The following is a 23,803-nucleotide window of genomic DNA, read 5'->3' as shown; positions in this document are numbered from 1 at the left end:
AGCCTCATGCCAATGATGCCATTGTCACACTCAACTTCAAACATTAATATATACACCAATAATAGGCTTGGACCATTGTGATTCATCGAAAGCATTGTGTTGTGAGACCATACCCAACCATGATCAATTCATGTAAAACAGCCAAATGATATCAGTGCTTTCACTTTTGCTTCCCAAGTTCACTTCTTATAGCATGCTTGATGTGAAGTTACTTTTAAAAGACACAACAATAATGTGTTTTAAAAGATTAACTTTAAGCACGTTCTTGTTCATTTGGGTCAAATAAGGAAGTTTCTTCAATAATAAACGATCGAGATGGATCGCTATGGCTTTGTCGGTTGAGTAAATTCATGAGCCATTTTCAACAAAATATTAATTATTTAAATAATAAGTTTTCGATCATGATATTATCGAATCTAATAAACCAGTATGTGATTAATTTAAGTGAAACATGTTCAACTTTTTTTAAGTAATGTTTTATATTTGAATCATACATATGACAAAAAATAATTTATTGGAAAAAATATTGAATCTAGAGGATGAGAGAGAGCGCAATGTGCTCGTATTTTCATTAATTAGAAAAATTGAATGAAAAATTATAGAGTAACTCATATATCAATCCTTGATAATGATATAACTGTATAACAACAGTATAGTTGTTATAACTGACAAACTGGTCTTAATAAAAAATAATCACACGATACAATGAAACATTGAATGTTTTCAGGTCGAAACAAAAGTTATACCTTTCATGATATCTATAGTCTAATGCTAAAAGTTATATCAAATTTAATAAGACTAGACTCAATAAATTACTAATGATCAAGGTTTTTTCAAAATGTGGGTTCTTAAATGTTTACTGACAAAGGCATAGGTCAATCTTTGTGATTCCACCATCTTGATGGACAACAGAATGCTCACGTAGAATGTAAATTTTGTAATTTTTGCTTAACAAAAATAATAAATCATATATTTGCTGCAGTAAAAAAATCCAATATTTGTTGGAATTTTGATAAGCGTTGTTGATAGTTTTAAATAAAGACAAGATTTGGATACAATATAATAATAAAAAAATCATGTTATTTTCGGTCAAAATTAGAATTTTATTTCAATAATTTACTTAATAATAAAGAATGTAAGTTTTTTTTTTTGAGGGGATAAAGAATGTAAGTTATTGATATGAAACTTTAATTTTAATTAAATAACAATACATATCTATAATATTATATGTTTTATTCTTTCAAGAGAACTCGAACTTCCATAAGCATTTCTTGAAATCGTATATAAAAAAATAAATAAAGGTTTAATTAAGAATCTTAGCTGAAACTCATACTTAGCATCTCTAGCCAACAAAAAATTAAGCCCATTCTACATGCTTCAAATTGGACATGGCTTTAGAGTGGGCCAAGCCCTAAGCACTTACTCAACTATGTTTCATGATATATACACCTCCTCTTTTTTCTTTTTCTTTTTTTTTTCTTTCTTTTTTTTCTTCTTTTATAATTATACCTTCTTTTTTTAAAAATAATAATTAAATTTTAAAATATTCTTAATTTTGATAATTTTTAACCTTTTAATTTTACACCACAACATTTAATGTAACACTTTTTTCTCTTTTTTTTTTTCACACACCTCATTTCCTCTTTTTATCAATTTTTACATGCATCGCCTTATCTTTCTTCTCTCATACTTATTTTGGTAAGTAATTTTAATTTTTTTGATTTTACATTACTCTCTTCTGCCTCTTCTTTCAGTTTTCTCATTATTATGTTCTCCCCTCTCTCGCTTTTGGTTTTCACACGCACCCATAAAGTATAACTAGTTTTCGACAATATTATAGATGCGTGTGACTTTCTCAATAGCGTCAAAAGTGTCAAGTCAAATTACATTTTTTCTCTGAACACTTATCCCATTTATAGTTTAGAAAACACAACATCAAATAATTTTAGTATTTCAAAAAACATTTTTTGAAATAGTAAAATTAATGTTATCAAAAAGCATGTTTCGAAATTGAGTTTTTAACACATTTTCAAAAAGTACTTTCTGGAACACTAAATTTATTGTTTTGTAAAGTACTTTCTAGAATCTTGTAAAATAACATTTTTGAAAAGTACTTTTCGGAAAATTAATTTTACTATTCTAGAAAATACTTTACAAAAATGTGTTATTTTACATAATTTTGAAAAGTTCTTTCCAAAATAGTAAATTTAATGTACCAGAAAGTACTTTTGGGAATCATATAAAACAATATACTTCCATAAAGTATTTTTCGGAACACTAAATTTATTATTTCAAAAAATACTTTTTTGAAATATATAAAAAACACAATTCTAGAAAGTTTTTTTAACACTAATTTCACTATCCTGCACAATACTCCAGAATAGTAAAAATGTCTTATGTGTCTAATTCAGTAGAAACTGCCGAGAAAGTTACATATACCTACAATGCTGTCACATACTAGTTCTAGGGTCTGAGTGCATGTGAAAAAGTGAAAAAGGTGGGGAAAGAAAAGAATAATATAAAAATCGAAAGAATTAAAACTATCAACCGAAATAGATGAGAAATTGAAGAAAGGTAAGAAGATGCGCATGTGAAAACTGAAAGAAAGAATGAAAGGGGTGTGTGAAAAGGAAGAAGAAAATAATAAATTTAAAATTAGAGGTATAAAATTAAAAATAAAAAATAAAAAACTATGAATATTTAAAAAAATTCTTTTAAAAAAAATAAAAGAGATGTACTTATAAATAAATAAATAAATAAATATATATATATATATATATATATATATATATATATATATATATCACGAGTTACTAATTTTCTATAAGTATGACCCAATGGACAAAAAATAAAATATTGACCCAATAAAAATATCTCTACAGATTTGAGGCCGTGTCCATAGAAGTGTTGCTCCACTTCTATCGAGTCTCTTCTTTTTTGTCGGAAGTGTTTCAAAAGTTCAATATTTTAAAGTACAATGCGTAAAATAACCTAAATTATACTTTTGATTTTTATTTATTTTTATATTTATTTTTTATTGCTTAAAATGTTTAATTTAATCTTCTATCATTGATGTTTAGATGGATTTAACCTTTAAAAATAATTATTTTTTATTTTACAATATGATACTAATTTTATATGTGAAATTTATAACATTAGATTCACTTACATAAAAACTATAAAATTTAGTGGAGGTTCAAATTTAAAAGTTCTATAAATATAATAAAAATGTTATGAAAAATATTTCTTACAAACAATTAAAAATAATATTAATTTTTTTTTAAAAAATTTGTTTATTTTTTATACTTATTTTGTGCGAGTTTCATCTTATATAAGAAAATTTTGGTTTAAACTTCAATTGCGTTTAATAGATTTTATATAAATCAATATAATGAGACAAATTTAAAATCTTGAATCAGTTAATTATGATTCATAATTATATTTTAAAATTAAAAACATTCATTATTTCAAAAACACTAAATCAGCTCAAATTTAAAAGATAAAATTAAAATAAATATTTTAAAAGATAAAAAACCAAAATTAATTTTAAAAAGTAAAATAAATGACCAAAAATATACTTTGACCTTTAAGAAAAGAACCCTTAAAGAGTATAAGACTTAATATTAAAACTTTCATGCAAAAATTCAAGTTTGCAATGGATTTTCCTACCACTTGTTAAATATTTTGGATAGTCAATTAACTATACATAGATATCAAGTATCTATTGTCGAAAGTAGTAACTAATTCCACAAAGTCTGAATTCTAACTTTAGATAACTTAGTTAACAAAATGAATATTATTGTTCTCTCTATTTAGGCCAAAATTAGTCCAACACATCATTAAATATAAATCAAATCTTAAAGTGAATTTTTTTAAAATTATTAATAATATTTTTAATAAAAAAAAAAAAGTTTGAATATAAAACTTTAAAAAAATAATTATATTTATATATCTTTTACAACATAACATTTTAGAATGAATTTTTAAGAATATAATAAGTAACTTAAATTATAAGTATTAAAAAATTGTAAATATTAATAAAAAATAATAAATAAATAAGACTCAAAACAAGAGTTTTATTGACCTTGTGTTTGAGATGCACTTGACTCAAACTGTTGAGATACAAACAAGTCTCACATCGATAAAATAAGACAAGAAATAATAATTTATATAACACAAAATATACTTCAATGATTAAGAGACCTTTTGGGTGATAACTAAAAAGTAAAATTGTGAGAATTTAGGCCAAAAGCGGACAGGACAATATCTCATCATTGTAGAGTATATTTTTATAAAAATAACCCCCAACAGTGGTATTAGAGCTGTCTGGTTGGACGCGATAACAACCCTCGTAACCCCTCATAACATATAATGTGAGGTCCCTTGTTTGAAGGGAGGATAAAATAAGATAAGAAATAATAACTTATATAACACAAAACATACTTCAATGATTAAGAAGTCTTTTAAGTGATGACCAAAAACAAAACCGTGAGGGCTTATGCCCAAAGCGGACAATATCTCATCATTATGGAATACGCTTGTATAATAACCTTAAAAAAACAATCTTATAAAATATTCCCTCAAACAAATACCATACAATAACCCCAACACAAACTATATAACAAAATTGATAATTTGATCTTTGTATATTTGAGATATTCTTTTTGTTTTTGATAAGTAAAAATCGTTCTCATTAGACAAACTTTTATAAAAATAAATTATTACTCATGCTCAAAATGAATAGTCAAACCGTAATATTCTAAGGGGGTGTATTGGTTTAGGATTTCATAGGATTTTAAAAGACTTTTTTTTAGTAAAAAAGTTTATTGGTATTCAATCAAGACTTTATGTCACTTAAAAACAATCCAGTGGTATTTAATCAGGATTTTTAAGATTTTTTAAAGAGTCCATTAAAATTCATTGGTATATTTGAGACTTTTTACAACTTAAAAACAATCCATTGGTATTCAAAAATATAGGGATTTTAAAGGATTGTTGTATTAGAGGGATTTTGGTGGACTTTTTAGTGGTATCTATAAATACCAAATTCATAAAACAATCCCATCCAAACCCATAAGATTTTGGAGGATTGTTTGAAGTGACTTTTCAAGTGTTTCAAGAATTTTCAAGTGGGCTTTTCATCTATTTTTTTTTCTATGCTCATGTCTTCTCCATTTTTTTTCTCTTGTTAATAATACTGCACTACTACTTATATATAATACTGTATTACTGTTCTCATTCCATTCTCCTGTTTGATAAAATTTTTATACGTAAATGATAGTGTCATTAACTTGCTCTATTTTTCTCTCTATTCTCTTTAATTGACTTGCTCTATTTTGGTCTATTTAGATTATTCCTCAGTTATATAACACAAATAACACTTGAAATTTTAACTTTTAAGTAGTAATTTCTTTTATAACACGCGTCAAGAAAAAGGAAAGGTGAAAACTAAAATTGATATCATTATCTCTATAATCAACTATAGATCTTCATGACCTTGTAATCAATTTAGATTTATTAGAACAATATATATATATATATATATATATATATATATATATATATATATATATACATGTAAAAGATGAATTTGAGTTAGAGTTTTTGTAAATAGAATGAGATAAGAATGGATCTGAAGAACCTTCTCAACATAAAAACTATGATCTCTCTCCCTCTCTTGAATTTGTTATTGTTATCATTCCCCTTTTATGACTCAACAATTATTTTATTTCTTTTTTTTACTATGAATTTTTTTTATTTTTTATTTTTATATTATAAAATTAAGATTTTTATATTTTAAAAAAGAAAATTAACATAAGATATTGCAGTATCCTAGAATTCAATACTAAAAATATTTCTTCACGAGTAAATAATTGAAAGCAATTAAAAATTAAAAAAATTATTTTGTACCTGTAACAAATTTTAGATTTTTTTTTCTCCCAATTGATGTTTGTAAATTTCTACTTTAGTACTGATATAAAATGAAGGGACATATTTAGTTATAAGAGAGTAGGGTAGTTGTCCCACTATTTTTTTTAATCATTTATAAATAAAATATTTTAAATCATATTATAAAAAAAATTGAAATGTTGTTTAGAATAATTTTTAGCATGTGTGGGACTACATAACTTTCTTCGTAAAGAATGTCATTGTGATGAATTTTCAATTGAAGTGATGGACGAACCTTCATCTTTAACATTATTGGTTAATGAAAATCATAATTTTGAGCCTATTATTAAAACATAGGAGCAAGAGCAAAAAAATACTAATGTTTGGAGGACTAGTATAGCTATGAATATGTGAGTAAATTCTATTTAAAACGACATGATATTACAAAAAATTATTATTATTTATCCAAAAATTATTATTATTTTTATTTTTTATATTTGACTCTTTTTAAATTTGAATGTATGAAAAAAATCTTGAATTCTTATCTTATGTCAAAAATTTATGAAATTCTGCAAAGTCCCACAGAATCTATTAAAATCCTAACTTAAAAGTCTTCCATAATTCATTAAAATCCTGATTGAAAATCTTATGAAATCCTAAAAGTCATGAAAATCTTGCAAAGTCTTTTAAAATCTACAAGACTTTTATCAACTAAAAAAGTCCTTTAAAATCCTAATCCAATACACCCCCTAAAATATATATTCTTTTATAACTAAACCAATCCAAATATTTGATTGAATCCAATTCAAATCCATCCCAATCACAAAGTTTATTTAATGGATATCAATATAACACATTCATACCTATCATGATGATTACAACCTATTACATAGATGACCAAAAACACAATTATTGAATAGTATAATACAATGTTTTGGTTTCATCACAAGCATTGTTAATTTCCCCATACACGTGCACCTTTGAAACAAACTTCTAGATTTTATTCGTATAGATTCAGAGCCCCAATTAATGTGTGGAATTGGAAGACTGCTTTCCTTTAACCACCGTGACGGGGCAAGAAGCATTTGTCATGACATGCTTGCTTACACTGCCCAACAACACCCTGTTATAGAAAATATAAAGTATGAATAATATTCTCCTGTAATAATATATATAATATAGAGGGTGCTCGGTAACTAATGGTAATGGTACCTTTTAATGGGACCTAAACCCCTGCTTCCAACAACCAAAGAGTCGAGGTGAAGATCTTCCACAGCATTACACAATTTCTCCCTTGGATCTCCCCAGTACACCTTTGCCACTGCCTTTGCCTGTTCCAAACACACAAAGGTTCACCATTTTTATTATGCTAATTTCATTTACACCACACTTTATTCCCTTAGAAAAAATATCAGAAACAGCATAAATACCCCTTTAGTCCTGGAGGCAGTGTCTAGGATATCTATGACCTCAGGATCCCTAGCAATCCCATATTGCTTAGTGAAGTTCAACTCTCTCAATTCCTCCAAAGGCACCAAAGCTGCAAACCCATTAAGTATTAACCAATCAAACACAAAATGTCAACCACAAGCTTGGTGTGTGAATAATATGAATATATATATGATAGAGTATTTAGTTAATTTATTTGTAGTGGATATGTGGAACTTACGTGAACCAGTGTCCTCAAAAAGCTCCTTTCGGGTGTGATGAGATTGGGGAGGTTGAACGTTGATCAAGATGATTTGATCACCTCTGTTGATGAGATTATCAACGGCCCAACGAAGGGCTAATTTGCTGGTGGCAGAGAAGTCCACAGCTACGCCAACAGTGCGTGTCTTTCCCATATTTGATTGATGCTGCCAAAAATCTCAAGGTTGAGTTCCGTTTTATAGTTAGTGTGTGTTTGGTATTCAGGGGGTTTAGTTAGTTTGTTGATTAAGCTCCTGGTTTTGAAAAGTACTACATAAGAGAAGAATGTTCCTGAAAGCGCTGGAATAAGATGGGGTGTGCTTTGTTCCTTAAAGATAAGTGTTGTGTTATTGACAAATTAAGATGGTGTGGAATATGGCATAAAGGTGACATGCACTCAGACAGTGAATTCTTGTTTTCCCACACACAAGTCCACAGAAAAACACAAGCTTCTGCCATATGTCGTATCTTATTCTGCCAATTCAACTATGGTTGTCTTTTACTTAATTAATTGACCGATTAAAAAGACATTACTAGAAAACAGCATTGAAAATGAATGTGCTTAATATATATCACTATTCTTTTCTAGCTTAAAAAGGAAACTGGAATAACGAATAAAAGGAGGAGATAGGATCCTTATGCCTCTGAAATCTACTTTGTAAAAGATTTTGCTACTATAAATAAAGAAGCCAGAAAAATCTATTTACAACTTGCCTGCCTATTACACTTGTTCAAAATCTTTAGATTTTAAAGATAACTCACAATTATATATATATATATATATATATATATATATATATATATATATATATTAATAAATAATTAAAATGATATTTTATATAAGTAAAAAAGTTTCAAGAGGATGAATGATTTGTTGTGAAGTTAATTGGAATAAGTTTAGATAATTTATGTATATAATCGTGTATGCCTTCTTATTAAAAAAAAAGTCTAGACAATTTAATAGCATTGTTTATGTGGCTATTTACTTATAATGTATATGTATAATCACTCTCAACAGTAAAATATGTGTTTTAATATAAAAAATAAAAAGTTTGTTAATTTTTTTAAACTTCAATTATATTCAACTCAACTAATTTTTAAACATACTTATAATTGTGTATTCGGTAACATCTTTGTACTTATAACAGAGAAGTATTACATTATACTGTAGAGATGGCGCAAATAAAGTTCTAATAAATTTGTGAAAACCAAGAAATTTATATTATTAGATTAATATGTTATATACTAATAGTTATTGTGCAAATAAGTTAAATGCGATCAGCTAAATATAGTTTATTGTGAAAAAGATAATACTGTAAATTTGGCGTAAGTTGAATTTTAAAAGTGATCTTGATTCTACACACAAAGGTGAGGTGGAATTCCAGAAGGGTATGACCAACGCAATGCCAATGGATAGTCAAAACTAAATAAAGAATGGATTTGAGTATGGGTGTTAGCCAAGGAGATATATAAATGAAGGAGAATTTTAAAGATGAAGGTGGATCATGTATAACTCTAATTTAGTTTTTTTAAAATAAGTTATTTTATTGTAATTTAGTGTTTTACATTTTTTTTTTTGTATTAACTTTTTTTAAAAAAAATCTCTGAAATTTAAACATTTCAATTTTAGTTTTTTTTTGTTATAATAATAATAACTTACTGACCTCATCATGTATCATGTTATTAAAAAAATGACATCATCACTTGTGATGTCAGGATAAATTTTTTTCTTTTAGTTACTACATAAATATGGCATGTTATATTGTCATGACATTAATAATATGAAACTATATTAAATGCGACATAAATGATATGTTATTAAATTGACATGATACATGATGATATCATTAAGACATCAATAAATTAATATTTTTATAATGATGTTTTTAAAAATAATAATTAAAAATGAGATATTTTGTATTATTATAATTGGTCTAATGGTAGAGAATTAGAATAGTATATTAAGAGTTTTAAATTTAAACCTTAATAATGTTATTGTAATTCGATAATTCATAGAAGAAGAAAAAAAGAGACATTTTGATATTATAGGAATTATTTCAATATATATATATATATATATATATATATATATATATATATATATATATATATATATATATATATATATGAGAAAAAAAATTATAAATTTACATGGATCAAAATCATATTTAAATTTATGATATTATATGATGAGAAGGAAACATTATATTTGTTAGTGATTTTTTTGGTTTGCATTGGTGTTAATGATTTGCAAAAGTATCAAATTCACAAGTAATGAGTTCAACAAATCGTATCCGTAAATACTTATGCAATAATTAATCAATTAAAATTCAAAGCTAATTAAGAAAATATGAATTTTAGTATTTAGTTAGATAAAAAAAAATTGGTTTCTCATGATTTCAATTTCAGAAAGCAATTTAAGAATATTTGTAATTTGAATATTAAAAATGTTACAAATTAATTTCACTGAATTTTTTCACATGTATTATCCAACAGTAAATTAAAGTCTTAATTCTTATTAACCTAACAACCAACAATTGTATTTTAATATAATTTCATAGGTAAGAAATTTTAAATTCCTTAATTAAAATTTAATTCTTTAACAAAATTAGTTAAACAATTTATATTAAGATATGAGGTTTTAACCTTGACTAATAAATCTTATATTATTTCTAGTAATAAGTTTTATTAGAATTATTTTTTAGATCATAATTGTAAGAGTATTTTTTAATAATATTTAATTCTATGAATTTATGTAATGAGTGATCCAGTCAAAATAAATATTAAGTGATTAAAAAAATAATTAACTAAATTAAAACATTTTAATAAATAATATGAAAGAGTACATGAATTTAGGGTTAATTCCCAAAAATATTTTTAAAATTAATGAATTTTATGACTTTTTTTGTATTTAAGTCATTTTAAGAGATCGTTTGATTTAAATGATGGGAAATTTTTATTAGACATTTTGTTTAATTAAAAAGAGGGGAGGATAAGTGATACAACAAAGTGATAAAATATTCTTAGCTTATCTAACAATGGATTACCATATTAGTTAGACTGATATTTCCTTTAAAAATAACGATCTCAATTTTTTTAAAATTTAATTATGTATATCATTTTTTCAGTTTTAACTGTTAAATTATATTGTAATCTTATTATCTATTAACTTGTAATATATACTATGTAAAATAAACGCTATAAATATTTATTTAACATAATTAAAATTTATAATAAATAAATATTTTTAATATATATGATATTATAATTAAAATTTATAATAAAATATTTTTGAATATATAAACTATATTTTAACTTTATAATAAATAATTTACATTATAATACAAGGTTATTTTTAATTATTGATAATTTCAAAAAGAATAAATTTAAAGCAAAGATAAATTTAAAGAGAGACTAAGATAGAAAAAAAAATCCTAATCTCTAGTTAAAGATTAAATTGTGAAATCGTTTTATCAAAAGTTCGTTAGTCTGGTTAGTTTATACAAGACGAGTGTGTGAATTTTAGAGGTTAAACTAATTCATTTGAGTTGCAAAAAGAGAGAGTCACACTCCCATCTTACTCAATAGCTTTTCTTCTAATTTTCTCACCTCCATGGATCATGATCAGTTGGACATTGGAGCCACTCACACAGAGCCTGCACTTGGTACTGTGTGTTATATAATAATAAGTGTATTTTCATTTTTAATATTCTTCTGCTTCTTTCGTTAATTCTACTCTGTGGTATTAACATGCTTAATTATGCCTACTGCAGAATCTTTGATTGATCAGTATGATACATCTAAATCTAATGGCTATCTTGGAGATGTCATCGTACTCGCATGCATTAGACCAAAGTTATCATCATCCTCTCAATACCAAAATAAGGTTATATTAATTATATGCACACGCTCTCTATATGTAATTTGCTTGTGTTATTCTCAGCACAAGTTGTAATCCACAAATTCTTGTTACTAAATTGGGATTGCTCCTGAATTGATTTGAATCTGTTTAATTTGAAGTATCAAATCTTATTCAATTCAAGAAAATAAAATTATTGTGAGTTGGAGATTTTTAATTCTTTCAACTGTTATAAAAATAAAGTAAAATTTTTAATCACAGATTCATACAACTCTTGTAAAAATAAAGTAATATTTTCAATAGCATTCCAGTGTTTCATAAAAGAATACAAATAACAAATTATTTGCTTCAATAACCTTTTTTTGATATTGGCATGTAATATTTTGTATCTATATATATTTAATTACGAGTAGAAGCATAATGAAATGTATCATTTTTAATAAAATGAGTTGCTTAATTAATTTTTTATTAAATATGTGTATATTATAGAATACTCGCATATAAATCGTCTTTATTTATTATTTCAATTTGACACTACAAATTATCAAATAAGTCTAAGTTGGTCCAATTTTCAATACCATCCGTAGAAAATTGATTTGAACCAATTGCTTATAAAAGAAATGGTAAAAAAAAAAAAATCAGTTTTAACAGTTTTTCAATTTTCTTATTAGTTTGCGATTTTTATTTGGATTGAATTTTAATATTATTTAAATGATTAGGTTGATGAATTTCCAAGATTTTCCACAACAGCTCAACCCCTTCATGGTATGCCTTATCTTTTTCAATCTATGTTCAACAATTCCATTGTCAATATGTTCATGCTCATCGATTTGTGCTTGTGTTTTGCTTTTCCTTAATAGTTTGATGCAAATTCTGTAGCCATAAACATGTATAAAGCTTGTGATCGAGTATGGAATTGTATCAAGTCATAGTAATTGAAATGAAACACCCACCACACCATTGACACTGTTACATATTTTGGCATTATATTATATTAATATATAACTAATGCAACTCCCCACCAATCACCACCTTTGTGTAGATAATGGCTTTACACAACAAAATATGCTCATCTCTACAAACCTATCACCATCACCTCAAGTTGGCTCACATGAAGCTGCAATCACACATGCTCCTGCTCAGAATAGCAATGCATTTGGTGAGTCAATTGAAAATGATGCCCTGGTTTCAGAATAGCATGAGCACATGAACTTAATATTTTCATTATTAGTTCCACAGATCAATTTGTTTCCAAAGTTAGTGGTCCCTCACAGTGTCTTTTTTGTTTCTTTTCTTATGATGCTATAAAGAAGGACAATGGAAGAAAGTTGCTTCCCCGGTTGAGTGTGTGAAGTCTGGAGGATTTGAAGAGGAAACAACCCTCAATAACCAGATTCCAATTCTCACCACCCCATCAACATCAAAGCCTCCTTCTCCTGTGGAAGATTCTGTGACTCATGCATGGAAATTAGCCTCAGCAAGTCTTGGTTTGTCAGGTAGAGTTTCTATATATTACCATTATTAAAACCAAAGATTAAAGAGAAGTATTCCTCTTTGATATATTAAAGTTATTTTTATTTTGATAATTTTTTTATAAAATAATAACACACATACAATAATATATATAATATTTTTCTGTCAATATCACTTCATATAAATGATATTATAAAGAAAAATAAACACAAAAATAATATTCTACATTATTGTACAAGTATCATTTGTCTTTTTATATTTAAAACTGAATGTTTTATGGACCGGCATGTTGCATGTTTGGCCAGCATTCAGCGAAAGTGAGTTGGGTCAACAAAATTTTAGTCTTCACTAAATCCAACTCAACTCAGTAACGGACAATTCAAATGGGTCAAGATACTCGATTAACAACATTAAGAGATCATACTATGTTGCAAACACATATTTTAATTTTTTGCAAACACATACATTTTAATTTTAGGTGTGGGTACATATAAACAGTTGAACAACATTAGCTAAAAGGTGAAATTTTGAAAGTATCTAAAATGGCAAGTTTTTATTGAGAAAGATGTTGTCTATTTTTTGTTTGTTTGTACTCTATGAAATAATTACTATCTTTTCGTATAAAAACCTATCATTTTTAAATGTTTAAAATCAACCCTAAAAATTAATGCTAACATTTTTCTTATAAAAAAGGGTAACTCCGACTCAGTTTAAGAGACTTATTTATTTTGAGATTAGTTAATAATAATCTATATGTATCTTGGAATTAAAAAACTTGTAAGTGTTATAAATTGTTTGTGTTTGTCTCTCTTTTCTTTACAAAATAACAAACTCAGTTTTTTAAAATTTAATTATGGATATTATCCTTTTCAGTTTTTTACAACAATACATTATTCTTATCCTCTTTTAAATTCTTCTTCTTGATTGTTGAAAAAAAGATACTATATATATCATATATGAATTTTAAAACCTAATTGAATTGACTTGTGCAGAAAGAGAAGGCTTTTCCGTTGAATTATTCTCAGACTTAAACAGTTTGTCTTCTAACAGCTCCATGGAATTGGACATAGGAGACACTCGTGCATATCAGACACTTGGTACGTGTGGTATATTATATTTGCCTCTTCATTTTTAATATTCTTTTCTACGCTTCCTTTGTTTCTTAGAATGCTAAATTATACTTGTTTGTGGTCTTAATTTGCTTATGCCTACACCAGATCCTTGGTTTCAGTCTGATGCATCCACTGGGTACCTTCAAGATGCCATTATAGGGAGGGACACTTGGTGTGAGGAACAAAGTTTACCATCATGCTCTAAAGATCAACAGGTTATATTAATTTGCTAAATTATGTTATTCCCACCCCAAGTTGTATTTGTCAAATTCTTATGACTGAAAATTCATTATTTGGATGATTAGGTAGATCAAATTCCAATACTTTCCACAGCAGCACAACCCCTTCATGGTATGCATTTGTATCTTTTTCTCAATATATGTTCAGCAACTCCATTCTCAATATGTTTGTGGTCAATGGTCATCAATTGCTCAGTGTTTTTCCTTTTCTTTTTAACTGTTTGATGCAAATTCTGTGGCCATAGAAGTGTATAAAGTTTGGTGATGGAATATGGAATTGTAATTGAAAAGAATCATACTCACCACACATTTACACTGTTATTTTGGCATTATATTAATATTTGGCTGATGCATCATCTCACCACATTTGTAGATTGGGGTATTACACACCAAAAGGAGTTCATCCCCACAAACCAATCATCATCACCACAAAGTGGCACACATGAAGCACTCCAACATGCAGATTGTGGTTTTACACCCGAAAAGAACTTCATCACTACAAACCAAAACCAATCATCATCACCACAAGGTGACACACATGAAGCACTCAAACATAAACATGTATATCGTGGGTCTACACACCAAAAGAAGTTCATCTCTACAAACCAATCATCAACACCACAAAGTGACATACATAAAGTAGTCAGACATTATCCTGCATCTGGTGAGTCTCTGATAAAGCTTTTGTTGAAACAGAAAAGGAGCCGTCTTTGATTTTGCATGGCCCTTTTCTCTTTTTTCTGCATGTTATTTATCTTATAGTCTTTTTAGATAAACTTCTCCGATAACACTTTTGAAATAAATAAAAATAAATAAACAAACTTTTCCATAAGTTAAAACTAATTTTTGTAAAAGTTAATTTGTAATATTTTGAAAAAGTTATATAAGAAAACTTTTATAAATTAACTTCTGCATCAACTAATTTTTGTTTACAGAAAAACTTATTTTATTTTTTCTTCTTACAATTTCTTGCTAGAAGTGCTTCTTGAAGAGTTTATCCCTCAATTTATTTTCAACGTTATAATGGTTCACTGACAAGTCCTTTTTGTTGCCTTTTTCATTGTGTTATTAAGGCAAACGGTCGAAAATTGCTTATCCGTTTGAAATTGTGAAGTCTGGAGGATTTGAAGGGGAAACAACTCTGAAGGATATCAACAACATGATATCTCTCACAACCCGATCAGCAGCAAAGCCTCCACGTCCTCCTCGTGGGAAAGATTCTGTGACTCTTCCACGCAAATTAGCCCCTGTTAAGTCAAAAAAACCAGCGACATCTCTTGCTAGGATTCCCACCGGGGGTAGAGGTTCTATTACCATTATTAAGACCACAGATTAAAGACAAGTACCTTCATTATTCATGTGTTACATATGTCAATGTCAGTGCTTTTTGCACAAACTAATACTCCTCCTAGTGATGTTTTCATAGTTTATACCAAATATGTTACAATGTCGTGACAAAAGAACTTCATGTTATTATAGTATAAAAGTTTCACTCATTATGAATGTTGACTATTGAACTAGAAGTTTTTAGGGTGGTAGGGATTTCAATAGGAATGAACAGAGCGTTTCACATCTTTTATCTTAAGCCAAACATGGAAATTTTCCAAATTCATATGCATGGCAATCAAAAGAAATTCAGTTTTCAATTGCAACTCTTTCATAAACTTCAATCAGATCCAGAGGTCATGCTATGTTGCAAATACATACATACTAGGTGTGGGTATAGGAACATTTATAAAAAGAAATATATTAACATTTTTCTTCCATCATCTAATGGGATCTAAAAGGATAGAGGAATGCAATGACTCTAAGTCTAAATAACTGATAGTAACTCTAAGTTTAAATCTTCCTGTTGAACAGAGTTACAGACATAGCTTAGTGTTCAAAATGGATAAATTGGAACTCTATTTTTTTGGTCCATGGGACTAGTCTACACTCCTGGGAGACGAGTTTTGTTGGTCAAAATTATTTTAATACCATAGACATTGAACTTGAACTCACTAATTCATCTCTTCATTTTTTAAGATAGACCTTATAATCACTAGATAAGAAACTTGGTTATGCAATGCTATAGCATTTTGCTAAGTTATAACTGATAACTGAATTTCAGAACTTCACTAAAAGCAACTTAGTTTACAATGAGAAGCCAAATAGTAGAAATAAATTGAGTAGTCTTCAAATCTTTTTAGACATTTTGTCTTTTCCAATACTGACTCACCCAAAACGTATATGAGAGAATCTTTGAAGGGGTTACGTATGTGGTATCCTAGTACTTCTCAAGCGTTGAAACATGCATTATTTGATCAAACACGATCCCGAAATCCGCTTCTATGTTTGATTGGAATCCATATCTATGCCTTATTTTTAGCTCTGAAGTCGTTATCAAGAAACAATCAATGACTGTGTTTGATGTCACAAATCACAATTGGCTACCACGAGAGACAGTTCCTAAAATATTGTAAGATGTGTTATGCGGAAATATATAATGTAATATACTTAGTTTTATTATTATCAAGGAAAAAAAATCAATTTTAACAAACCACTTTAATTATTACTAAGGATTCATAATGTAAAGTTGATATTTATTATTTAATCATGAGAAGACAATATTGTAGAAGAAGCAGCCGGCAATTGAGTTGATTATGAATGAGACTTATATTTAGAGGCTTTATAATTCAACCACCGATTAATAAACTGTTGTGAAGATATTTCGACTTTTGCCACTTTTATTTCATAAATCTTCTATATTAAAATGACACAAATTCTTTTGGAGAAAAACATCCTTGCAAACGTATTTTGAGAAAAATAAGTCAAGTCAGGTTTTGAGAATGTTCAAGTCGTTGTGACCCTGAACATGGTTCAAGGACGAAAGCTCCATTTTCAGAGGGACACAAAATAATATTCTAGTCAACATAAATATTAAAATAAAACATACATAATTAAATTACATAAAAAGTTGTTGAAAATAAATTAAATTAATTGATAACTGACATTTTCACTTCTCAATAAAAATATATCCACAATTTTATAAAAATCTAATCATAATTCTAGAAAAATAAATGTGTGATGTTAAATTTAAAAAGAAAAGTTTGAAGCTCCCTATTTATCTCTAATAAGGTAGCCTTGAACTTTCTCTTTTTTTTATTTATATTTAATATCTCTAATTCTCTCTATTCTTATTATTTGTCACGAACTTTGTGTGACTTATCACCATTACTAATTCTTTTTTTTTTTTTTACTATGCAGGGATCTTTAAAGATAGTTCATAGTTTCATATAGACATAATGTATATAATTATTTAAATATTACTTTTTGTCTTTATTTTAGCAAGTATGTTTATTGCTTAGTGTTGGGATATAAACAAGTCTCACATCGATAAAATAAGAGAAAAAATAACAACTTGTAAAGTACATACATACTCCAATGTTAGAGAGGTCTATTGGGTGATGACCAAAAACAAAACCGTGAGGGTTTAAGTCTAAAGCGGACAATATTTCATCATTGTGGAGTATGCTTGTGTAATAACCTTATAAAATAACACTTAAAAAATATCTCCTTAGACAAATACCATAAAATAACCTCATCACTTATAATATTGGATTTGGAAATTGAGAGTGATAAATAATATTTAAATAATTATAAAAGTGTTATTTTTTTCAATTTGTCTAGTACACCAAAAAAAAATCTCAAGAACAACCTTGATTTAAAGATACATCTTATCAAGACTTTAAGTATATTAATGAGTTTATCTTTAAGCATGTTAAGAGGTTTACACTTGGACCGCTTGCGTGTTGTGTTACAATTAAGTGAATTGAAGGTGAGGGCATAGTCCCTTGGGTGATATTGTAATTATATATATATATATATATATATATATATATATATATATATATATATATATATATATATATATATATATATATATATATATATATATAACCCTATTTCATTTTACAAAGATTGAAACAATTATTTTACTCTCAAAGATGTAGTTACATTTGCCAAACCTTTTATCATTAGAGTCAACTTAATAGTGGGATTGAAGTATCATACACAAAGTCATAAGTTCAAACTATGGTGTCATCAATGTAATTGTGATAAATTAAAAAAAATGTCAAATATTAAATTGTTATGAAGCAATAATCTTTTGTAATAATCAAGTGGTCCCTGAACATTTTAAATTTTTTTAATCAAATCTCTAAACAAAATTTTGTAGTTGACTTTTCATCTTTTATATTTTTTTGGTAATTGATTATGTGTAATTAATTTGTATCAATTTCACACCATCACAAAAGTAATAACTTTTGACAATTTTACTAACTCTAGAGATGCAATTACAAAAATTTTAAAAGATCAAGGACTCAAATACATTTTTTTTATATAGTTTTTGAATCTAATTAAAAAATTTAAAAATGTTTAGAGACTCATTGATGTATTAAACTTTTTTATTAAAATGTTTGTACTATTTATTATTCATTTCTCTCTCTCCATTTGATTTAGTTTATTAATTTTAAAATTATTTATACCTTAAAATTCGGAGATGGAAATTGACCCTGCCCCCTCATCGTGAATCCGAGCCACTTCTCAAAACCAAGTTGGTCCATTTCCACACACATACAAAAGGGTTGGTCCATGTCCAACACGACTCAACCAATTGGTCTCCAGAGTTTACAAACATGCACTTTAGTGGACAACCTTCAATTCAACATGTCAAACGCATTCCTCAACATTCTATTCTACAACGAGAAACACAGCAAAGTATTCATACTTTTATAGTTTTATCTACTTTTCTTGATAAAGATGTACTAGTATTTTTCCGTTGTGCATTATATCTTTTTTTCTTTCTTTTCATTGTGAATTTAATTTTAATGCATTACTAATGTGAACACAATATATTGGCATTTTATAAAGTATTGTTATATTCCCTTCAAAAAAAAACGTATTGTTATATGATTTTAATTTTTTTTTTTTTATAATATATGAAAATTTTGTTTGATGAAATACATCGTTAATAGCGCCGTATTTAATTAAATCCTTTTATTATATGCGTGCATAGTGGGAATTGTCAAATATACTCTTCATCAATCCAAAATGTAGAGCATTAATGTAAAATTACCTAACTCCACTCATTCACAAAGCAAGGGTGCCAAAGGCAAACATTTTTTTTATTTTGTACAAAAGTGAATTAAGCTTTTGAGTAAAAGGAAATTATTACATTACTCATATTTTCTTTAGACGTAAGGTGTTAAATATTGATTCGCTATTGATTATACTAAGATAAAAATAAATAAGTCTTCAAACGTTTATTCATGAAAATAAGAGTTAAAAAAAATGGTTATCGTAACATCCTCCATGAGCAAAAGATGGCAGCTAGCAATTTGTTATGAATACGAGGTAAAGATGGAGCGGTGAATTGAATTGTGATTGTCACCACAAGAAAAACGACGTTGTCTCGTGAAATAAATCAAAGGAGGAACCTTAATATTTATCAAATCGAAAAATGACATAAAAAAAAAGTGGACGGATATACATATGTTGTTGAAATCCAAGAGTGTGTTCGTGTTAGGCACGTATTTGTCATTATTCCACATTCACGACGATGATTCATTTTCAACTCCTTAGAAAACTATCATCATTCGTTGTTACCGTGTAAGAACAAGTGCCTGCAAATTCAAATCTTTTTAATATTATTCTTCATTTTTCTATTTTTTTCTTTGTTGAAGGAAGTAACGTGGTGATTCCCTCTTCTTCTCTCCCACTCTCATGCACTTATTTGGCTTATAAGTGCAAGAAGAAGCCATTGCACCACAGAGTCTCCCTTTGTTTCTCTCTCTCTCTCTTCAATGTATGAATGTATGGGAAAGTCAACGGCATGTTTGGTTGGTGCCATTGTGATCCTGTGGTGCTGCATAACCCATGTCACATCTGATGCATCGGATCACCGTTACAACAAAGGAGATTCCGTTCCCTTTTATGCCAACAAGGTGGGACCCTTTCACAATCCCAGGTCAGATTTTAAATCTCTGTCACTCCCACTTCCACCATTTCATATTCATGCTTCAGAACATTTCAGTCTCAATTTTCCTGTAAAGATGTTTAAAAAAATGTACTTTTTTTGTTGTTGTGTTAAATGGGGTTATCTTTTTGAGAATGAGATTTCCTTTGGAATTTGAGTGCCTTGCCTCTTTTATTCCGTAGTGTTCTAATTTATCTGTAATGAAGATCGAATTACCTCTTCATCTAGATTTCACTGTTTGAGTGGTGAACGGGATGAATTCTTCGAGATGAATGAGGAATAATTGAATGTGACTTAGAAACTTGATATTAGTTATGAATAGTTTCAATTTCCCTGTAGAAACTCCAAAGAGACATTAGTATCCTTTGTTCCAATGTCAAATTCAGAAATTGTAGGCAGTGTTGAATAGAAATTTAGAATGAATCCAAGTGATCAGGCTGGCAGAGTTGACCTTTAAATTGTTTTAATTAGACTTATCTTGGAAATCAAGTAATGTTCTAATGCATCCCCTCTGAATTTTTACCCCTACCCATACCATTTTATTTTATTCCTTTTATTTAAGTTTGATTATTCTATGGCCAAGAAAGAAAGTGCAAGAACTTTCTTAATGCCCGTATATAAAAATGGATATTAAGGATAATCTAATGCGAGCACTAATTTCTAAAGCATAGTTATCATATTCATAAATTTCATAATAGGATGACTGTGTTAACTCTTTCTGCTTTTCTCCTAACCACAGTGAGACATACAGATATTTTGATCTTCCATTTTGCTCACCAGGTTAGTTTGCTAATACCATTCTCTATTCCCTACTATTACCTTTGGTTTCTCCTATCCCCTATAATTCCAAAATTTGATGGTAGCAGCTAATGTGGAAGAAAAGAAGGAAGATCTTGGTGAAGTTTTGAATGGGGATCGATTAGTTGTTGCTCCATACAAACTGGACTTCCAAATTGACAGAGAACCTGAGAGTATCTGCAAAAAGAAGCTTACAAGAGAAGAGGCTGCTCAATTCAAACATGCTGTCTTGAAGGACTATTTCTACCAGATGTACTATGATGACTTGCCCATTTGGGGTTTCCTTGGAAAATTTGATAATGAAGACAAAGATGATCCAACTGGGGCCACAGTCTTTCTTTTCAAGCATGTCCATTTTGAGATTCTGTACAACAAGGATCGGATCATTGATGTTTTCGTTCGAAACGATCCACATGCAGTTGTGGACCTAACAGAAGAAAGTGAAGTGGATGTGGACTTCACATATTCTGCCAAATGGACTGAAACAGATATTCCATTTGAGAAGAGGCTAGAGAAATACTCACAGACATCCTTTCTGTCACATAACTTGGAAATCCATTGGTTTTCTGTCATCAACTCATGTGTAACTGTTCTCCTCTTGACTGGATTCCTGGCCATAATTCTCATGCGTGTGCTCAAGAATGATTTTGTTAAGTAAGAATCATTCTCATTTAGAGTGTATTTGAATACAGGTTAGAAGTACTTTTGAGAGTTTTTTTTACTAGAAAAAAGGTTTTTATTTTCAATAAAAAAAAGCTCTAGAAAACTCTTCTAAACTTGTATTCAAATAGGTTCTTAGTTATTTCAGCAGCATGTACTCTCGTGGATTTAAACCTTCCATTCAAGGAACTTATTGTATGAAACATGACAGGTTTACTCCTGATGAGGAAGCAGTTGATGACCAGGAGGAAAGTGGATGGAAGTATATCCATGGTGATGTGTTCAGGTATCCTAGATACAAGTCTTTGTTTGCAGCAGCACTTGGAACAGGAACTCAGCTATTTACACTGTGAGTGAGTTACCAGTTTAAGTACTTATCGTTCATGGTCTTGGCCTTAAGCTATTTTCTAACCATGAACATTTGCTCCTGCTTTCAGGGCAATCTTCATCTTTATGCTTGCTCTAGTTGGTGTATTCTATCCATACAACAGGGGAGCTTTGTTTACTGCGCTTGTCATCATATATGCACTAACATCTGGCATCGCAGGCTACTATGCAGTTTCCTTCTATTACACAATTGAAGGGAGAAACTGGGTACATTATTATTCCATAGGCATTTCATTGTCTCTGAGTAGCTAGTGAATTTGATTGATTTGAAGTTCTTGCTGAAAATACCTTTTAGATAACAGTTTATTGTGTAGTTTACTGGCTTTGAAATTTCATAACTCTACTCTTCGCATATATCAAACAGATTCTTGATTATAAACCTTTAGTTTGTTGTTGCTTTTATTTAATAGTCAATATTCAGTAATGAAAGGCCTATTATTAAACAATAATGTTTAACTACCTTTGTTTTAAACAATTGAAGTACACTGCAGCTTAAATGAAGTACACTAATGAGGTTTTGATGTGTTGTTTGACAGGGGAAAATTTTGGTGTTGACAGGAAGTTTGTTCTCTGGACCATTGTTTTTTACATTCTGCTTTCTTAACACTGTTGCACTTGCATATAACTCCACTGCGGCACTTCCATTTGGAACAATTGTAGTTATTTTCCTCATATGGACTCTTGTAACCTCACCTTTACTAGTACTTGGTGGCATTGCTGGTAAGAATAGCCAATCAGGGTTTCAGGCTCCTTGCCGCACCAACAAATATCCTAGGGACATTCCACAACTACCTTGGTATCGTAGAACTCTTGCTCAAATGGCTATGGCAGGATTTTTGCCTTTCAGTGCCATTTACATTGAACTCTACTACATATTTGCTAGTGTGTGGGGTCACCAAATTTACACCATATACAGCATATTGTTTATTGTTTTCATCATCCTCTTGATTGTCACTGCTTTTGTCACTGTGGCATTGACATACTTTCAGCTTGCTACTGAGGACCATAAATGGTGGTGGAGGTATGTAGACTGTAGCATCAAAGTGCTCTCGATATTTTCCTTGTTTACCAATGATGTGATGCATGTTCCTTCCTTCTCTAACTACATGGCTTTTTGCATGATTAGGTCTTTCCTTTGTGGTGGATCAACTGGCTTGTTCATATATGGCTACTGCTTGTATTACTATTATGCAAGATCAGATATGTCTGGCTTCATGCAAACCTCTTTCTTTTTTGGCTACATGGCTTGCATTTGCTATGGTTTCTTTCTCATGCTTGGAAGTGTGGGTTTCCGTGCTGCTTTGATCTTTGTTCGTCACATATATCATTCTATCAAGTGTGAATAATAGCTTACTGCCACCAACCATACGCTTTCTTTTCCCTTTGTTGTAAGTGATTGTAAGTGATACAGAAACTTTTCCTCTAATGTCCCCAGTTTTTGTAGCAAATGGTTTGCCAAAAATAGTGGGGGGATATCTTAAGATCCTCAAGTGCTTTACACAAATGACAAATCCTAGATCTCTACCGGTGCTTCATATAGTCTCAGAACATGTATGACAATAGTGTAACACACAATTCTTTATCTTGGAAATATAGAAGCTATTTATTTGCATTACTTGCAAGTGTAGAAAAAAGATTTCTACCATATATTCTCACATAACATGTAATGACAGTAGTGGAA

General features: G+C 28.7%; 3 protein-coding genes across 6 annotated transcripts; 2 read left to right on the top strand and 1 right to left on the bottom strand.

The window, feature by feature from the left end:
* Positions 1–6,699: 6,699 nt before the first annotated feature.
* Positions 6,700–7,792, bottom strand: LOC109814186 (Adenine nucleotide alpha hydrolases-like superfamily protein). Its single transcript, XM_020378559.3, has 4 exons — positions 7,559–7,792; positions 7,320–7,429; positions 7,102–7,220; positions 6,700–7,012 (listed from the first exon to the last, which is right to left on the bottom strand). The coding sequence occupies exons 1-4, from the start codon at positions 7,731–7,733 to the stop codon at positions 6,916–6,918; spliced, it is 501 nt and encodes a 166-aa protein (XP_020234148.1). The 5' UTR covers positions 7,734–7,792; the 3' UTR covers positions 6,700–6,915.
* Positions 7,793–11,020: 3,228 nt separating this feature from the next.
* LOC114916890 (uncharacterized) lies at positions 11,021–15,764 on the top strand. The gene is made up of 10 exons (XM_029274528.2): positions 11,021–11,243; positions 11,352–11,464; positions 12,157–12,202; positions 12,480–12,596; positions 12,748–12,933; positions 13,903–14,007; positions 14,128–14,237; positions 14,328–14,373; positions 14,635–14,925; positions 15,335–15,764. The coding sequence occupies exons 1-10, from the start codon at positions 11,192–11,194 to the stop codon at positions 15,595–15,597; spliced, it is 1,329 nt and encodes a 442-aa protein (XP_029130361.2). The 5' UTR covers positions 11,021–11,191; the 3' UTR covers positions 15,598–15,764.
* A 3,962-nt stretch (positions 15,765–19,726) lies between these two features.
* On the top strand, positions 19,727–23,737 carry LOC109814179 (Endomembrane protein 70 protein family). Of its 4 annotated transcripts, none has more exons than XM_083064059.1 (8): positions 19,727–19,910; positions 19,989–20,268; positions 21,017–21,057; positions 21,141–21,729; positions 21,947–22,084; positions 22,173–22,329; positions 22,659–23,143; positions 23,249–23,737. In XM_083064059.1, the coding sequence occupies exons 2-8, from the start codon at positions 20,105–20,107 to the stop codon at positions 23,466–23,468; spliced, it is 1,794 nt and encodes a 597-aa protein (XP_082920185.1). In that variant the 5' UTR covers positions 19,727–19,910; positions 19,989–20,104; the 3' UTR covers positions 23,469–23,737. The 4 variants fall into 4 exon arrangements, with proteins under 4 accessions (XP_082920185.1, XP_029130360.1, XP_029130359.1 ...); XM_029274527.2 differs by having other exon boundaries at positions 19,985–20,268; XM_029274526.2 differs by having other exon boundaries at positions 19,727–20,268.
* The last annotated feature ends 66 nt before the right edge of the window (positions 23,738–23,803 follow it).

This window comes from Cajanus cajan, chromosome 9 (genome assembly GCF_000230855.2).
Source record: "Cajanus cajan strain Asha chromosome 9, NIPB_CcT2T_4, whole genome shotgun sequence".
NCBI classification, from domain to species: Eukaryota; Viridiplantae; Streptophyta; class Magnoliopsida; order Fabales; family Fabaceae; genus Cajanus; species Cajanus cajan.
This window is presented reverse-complemented; position numbering and strand designations above follow the sequence as displayed.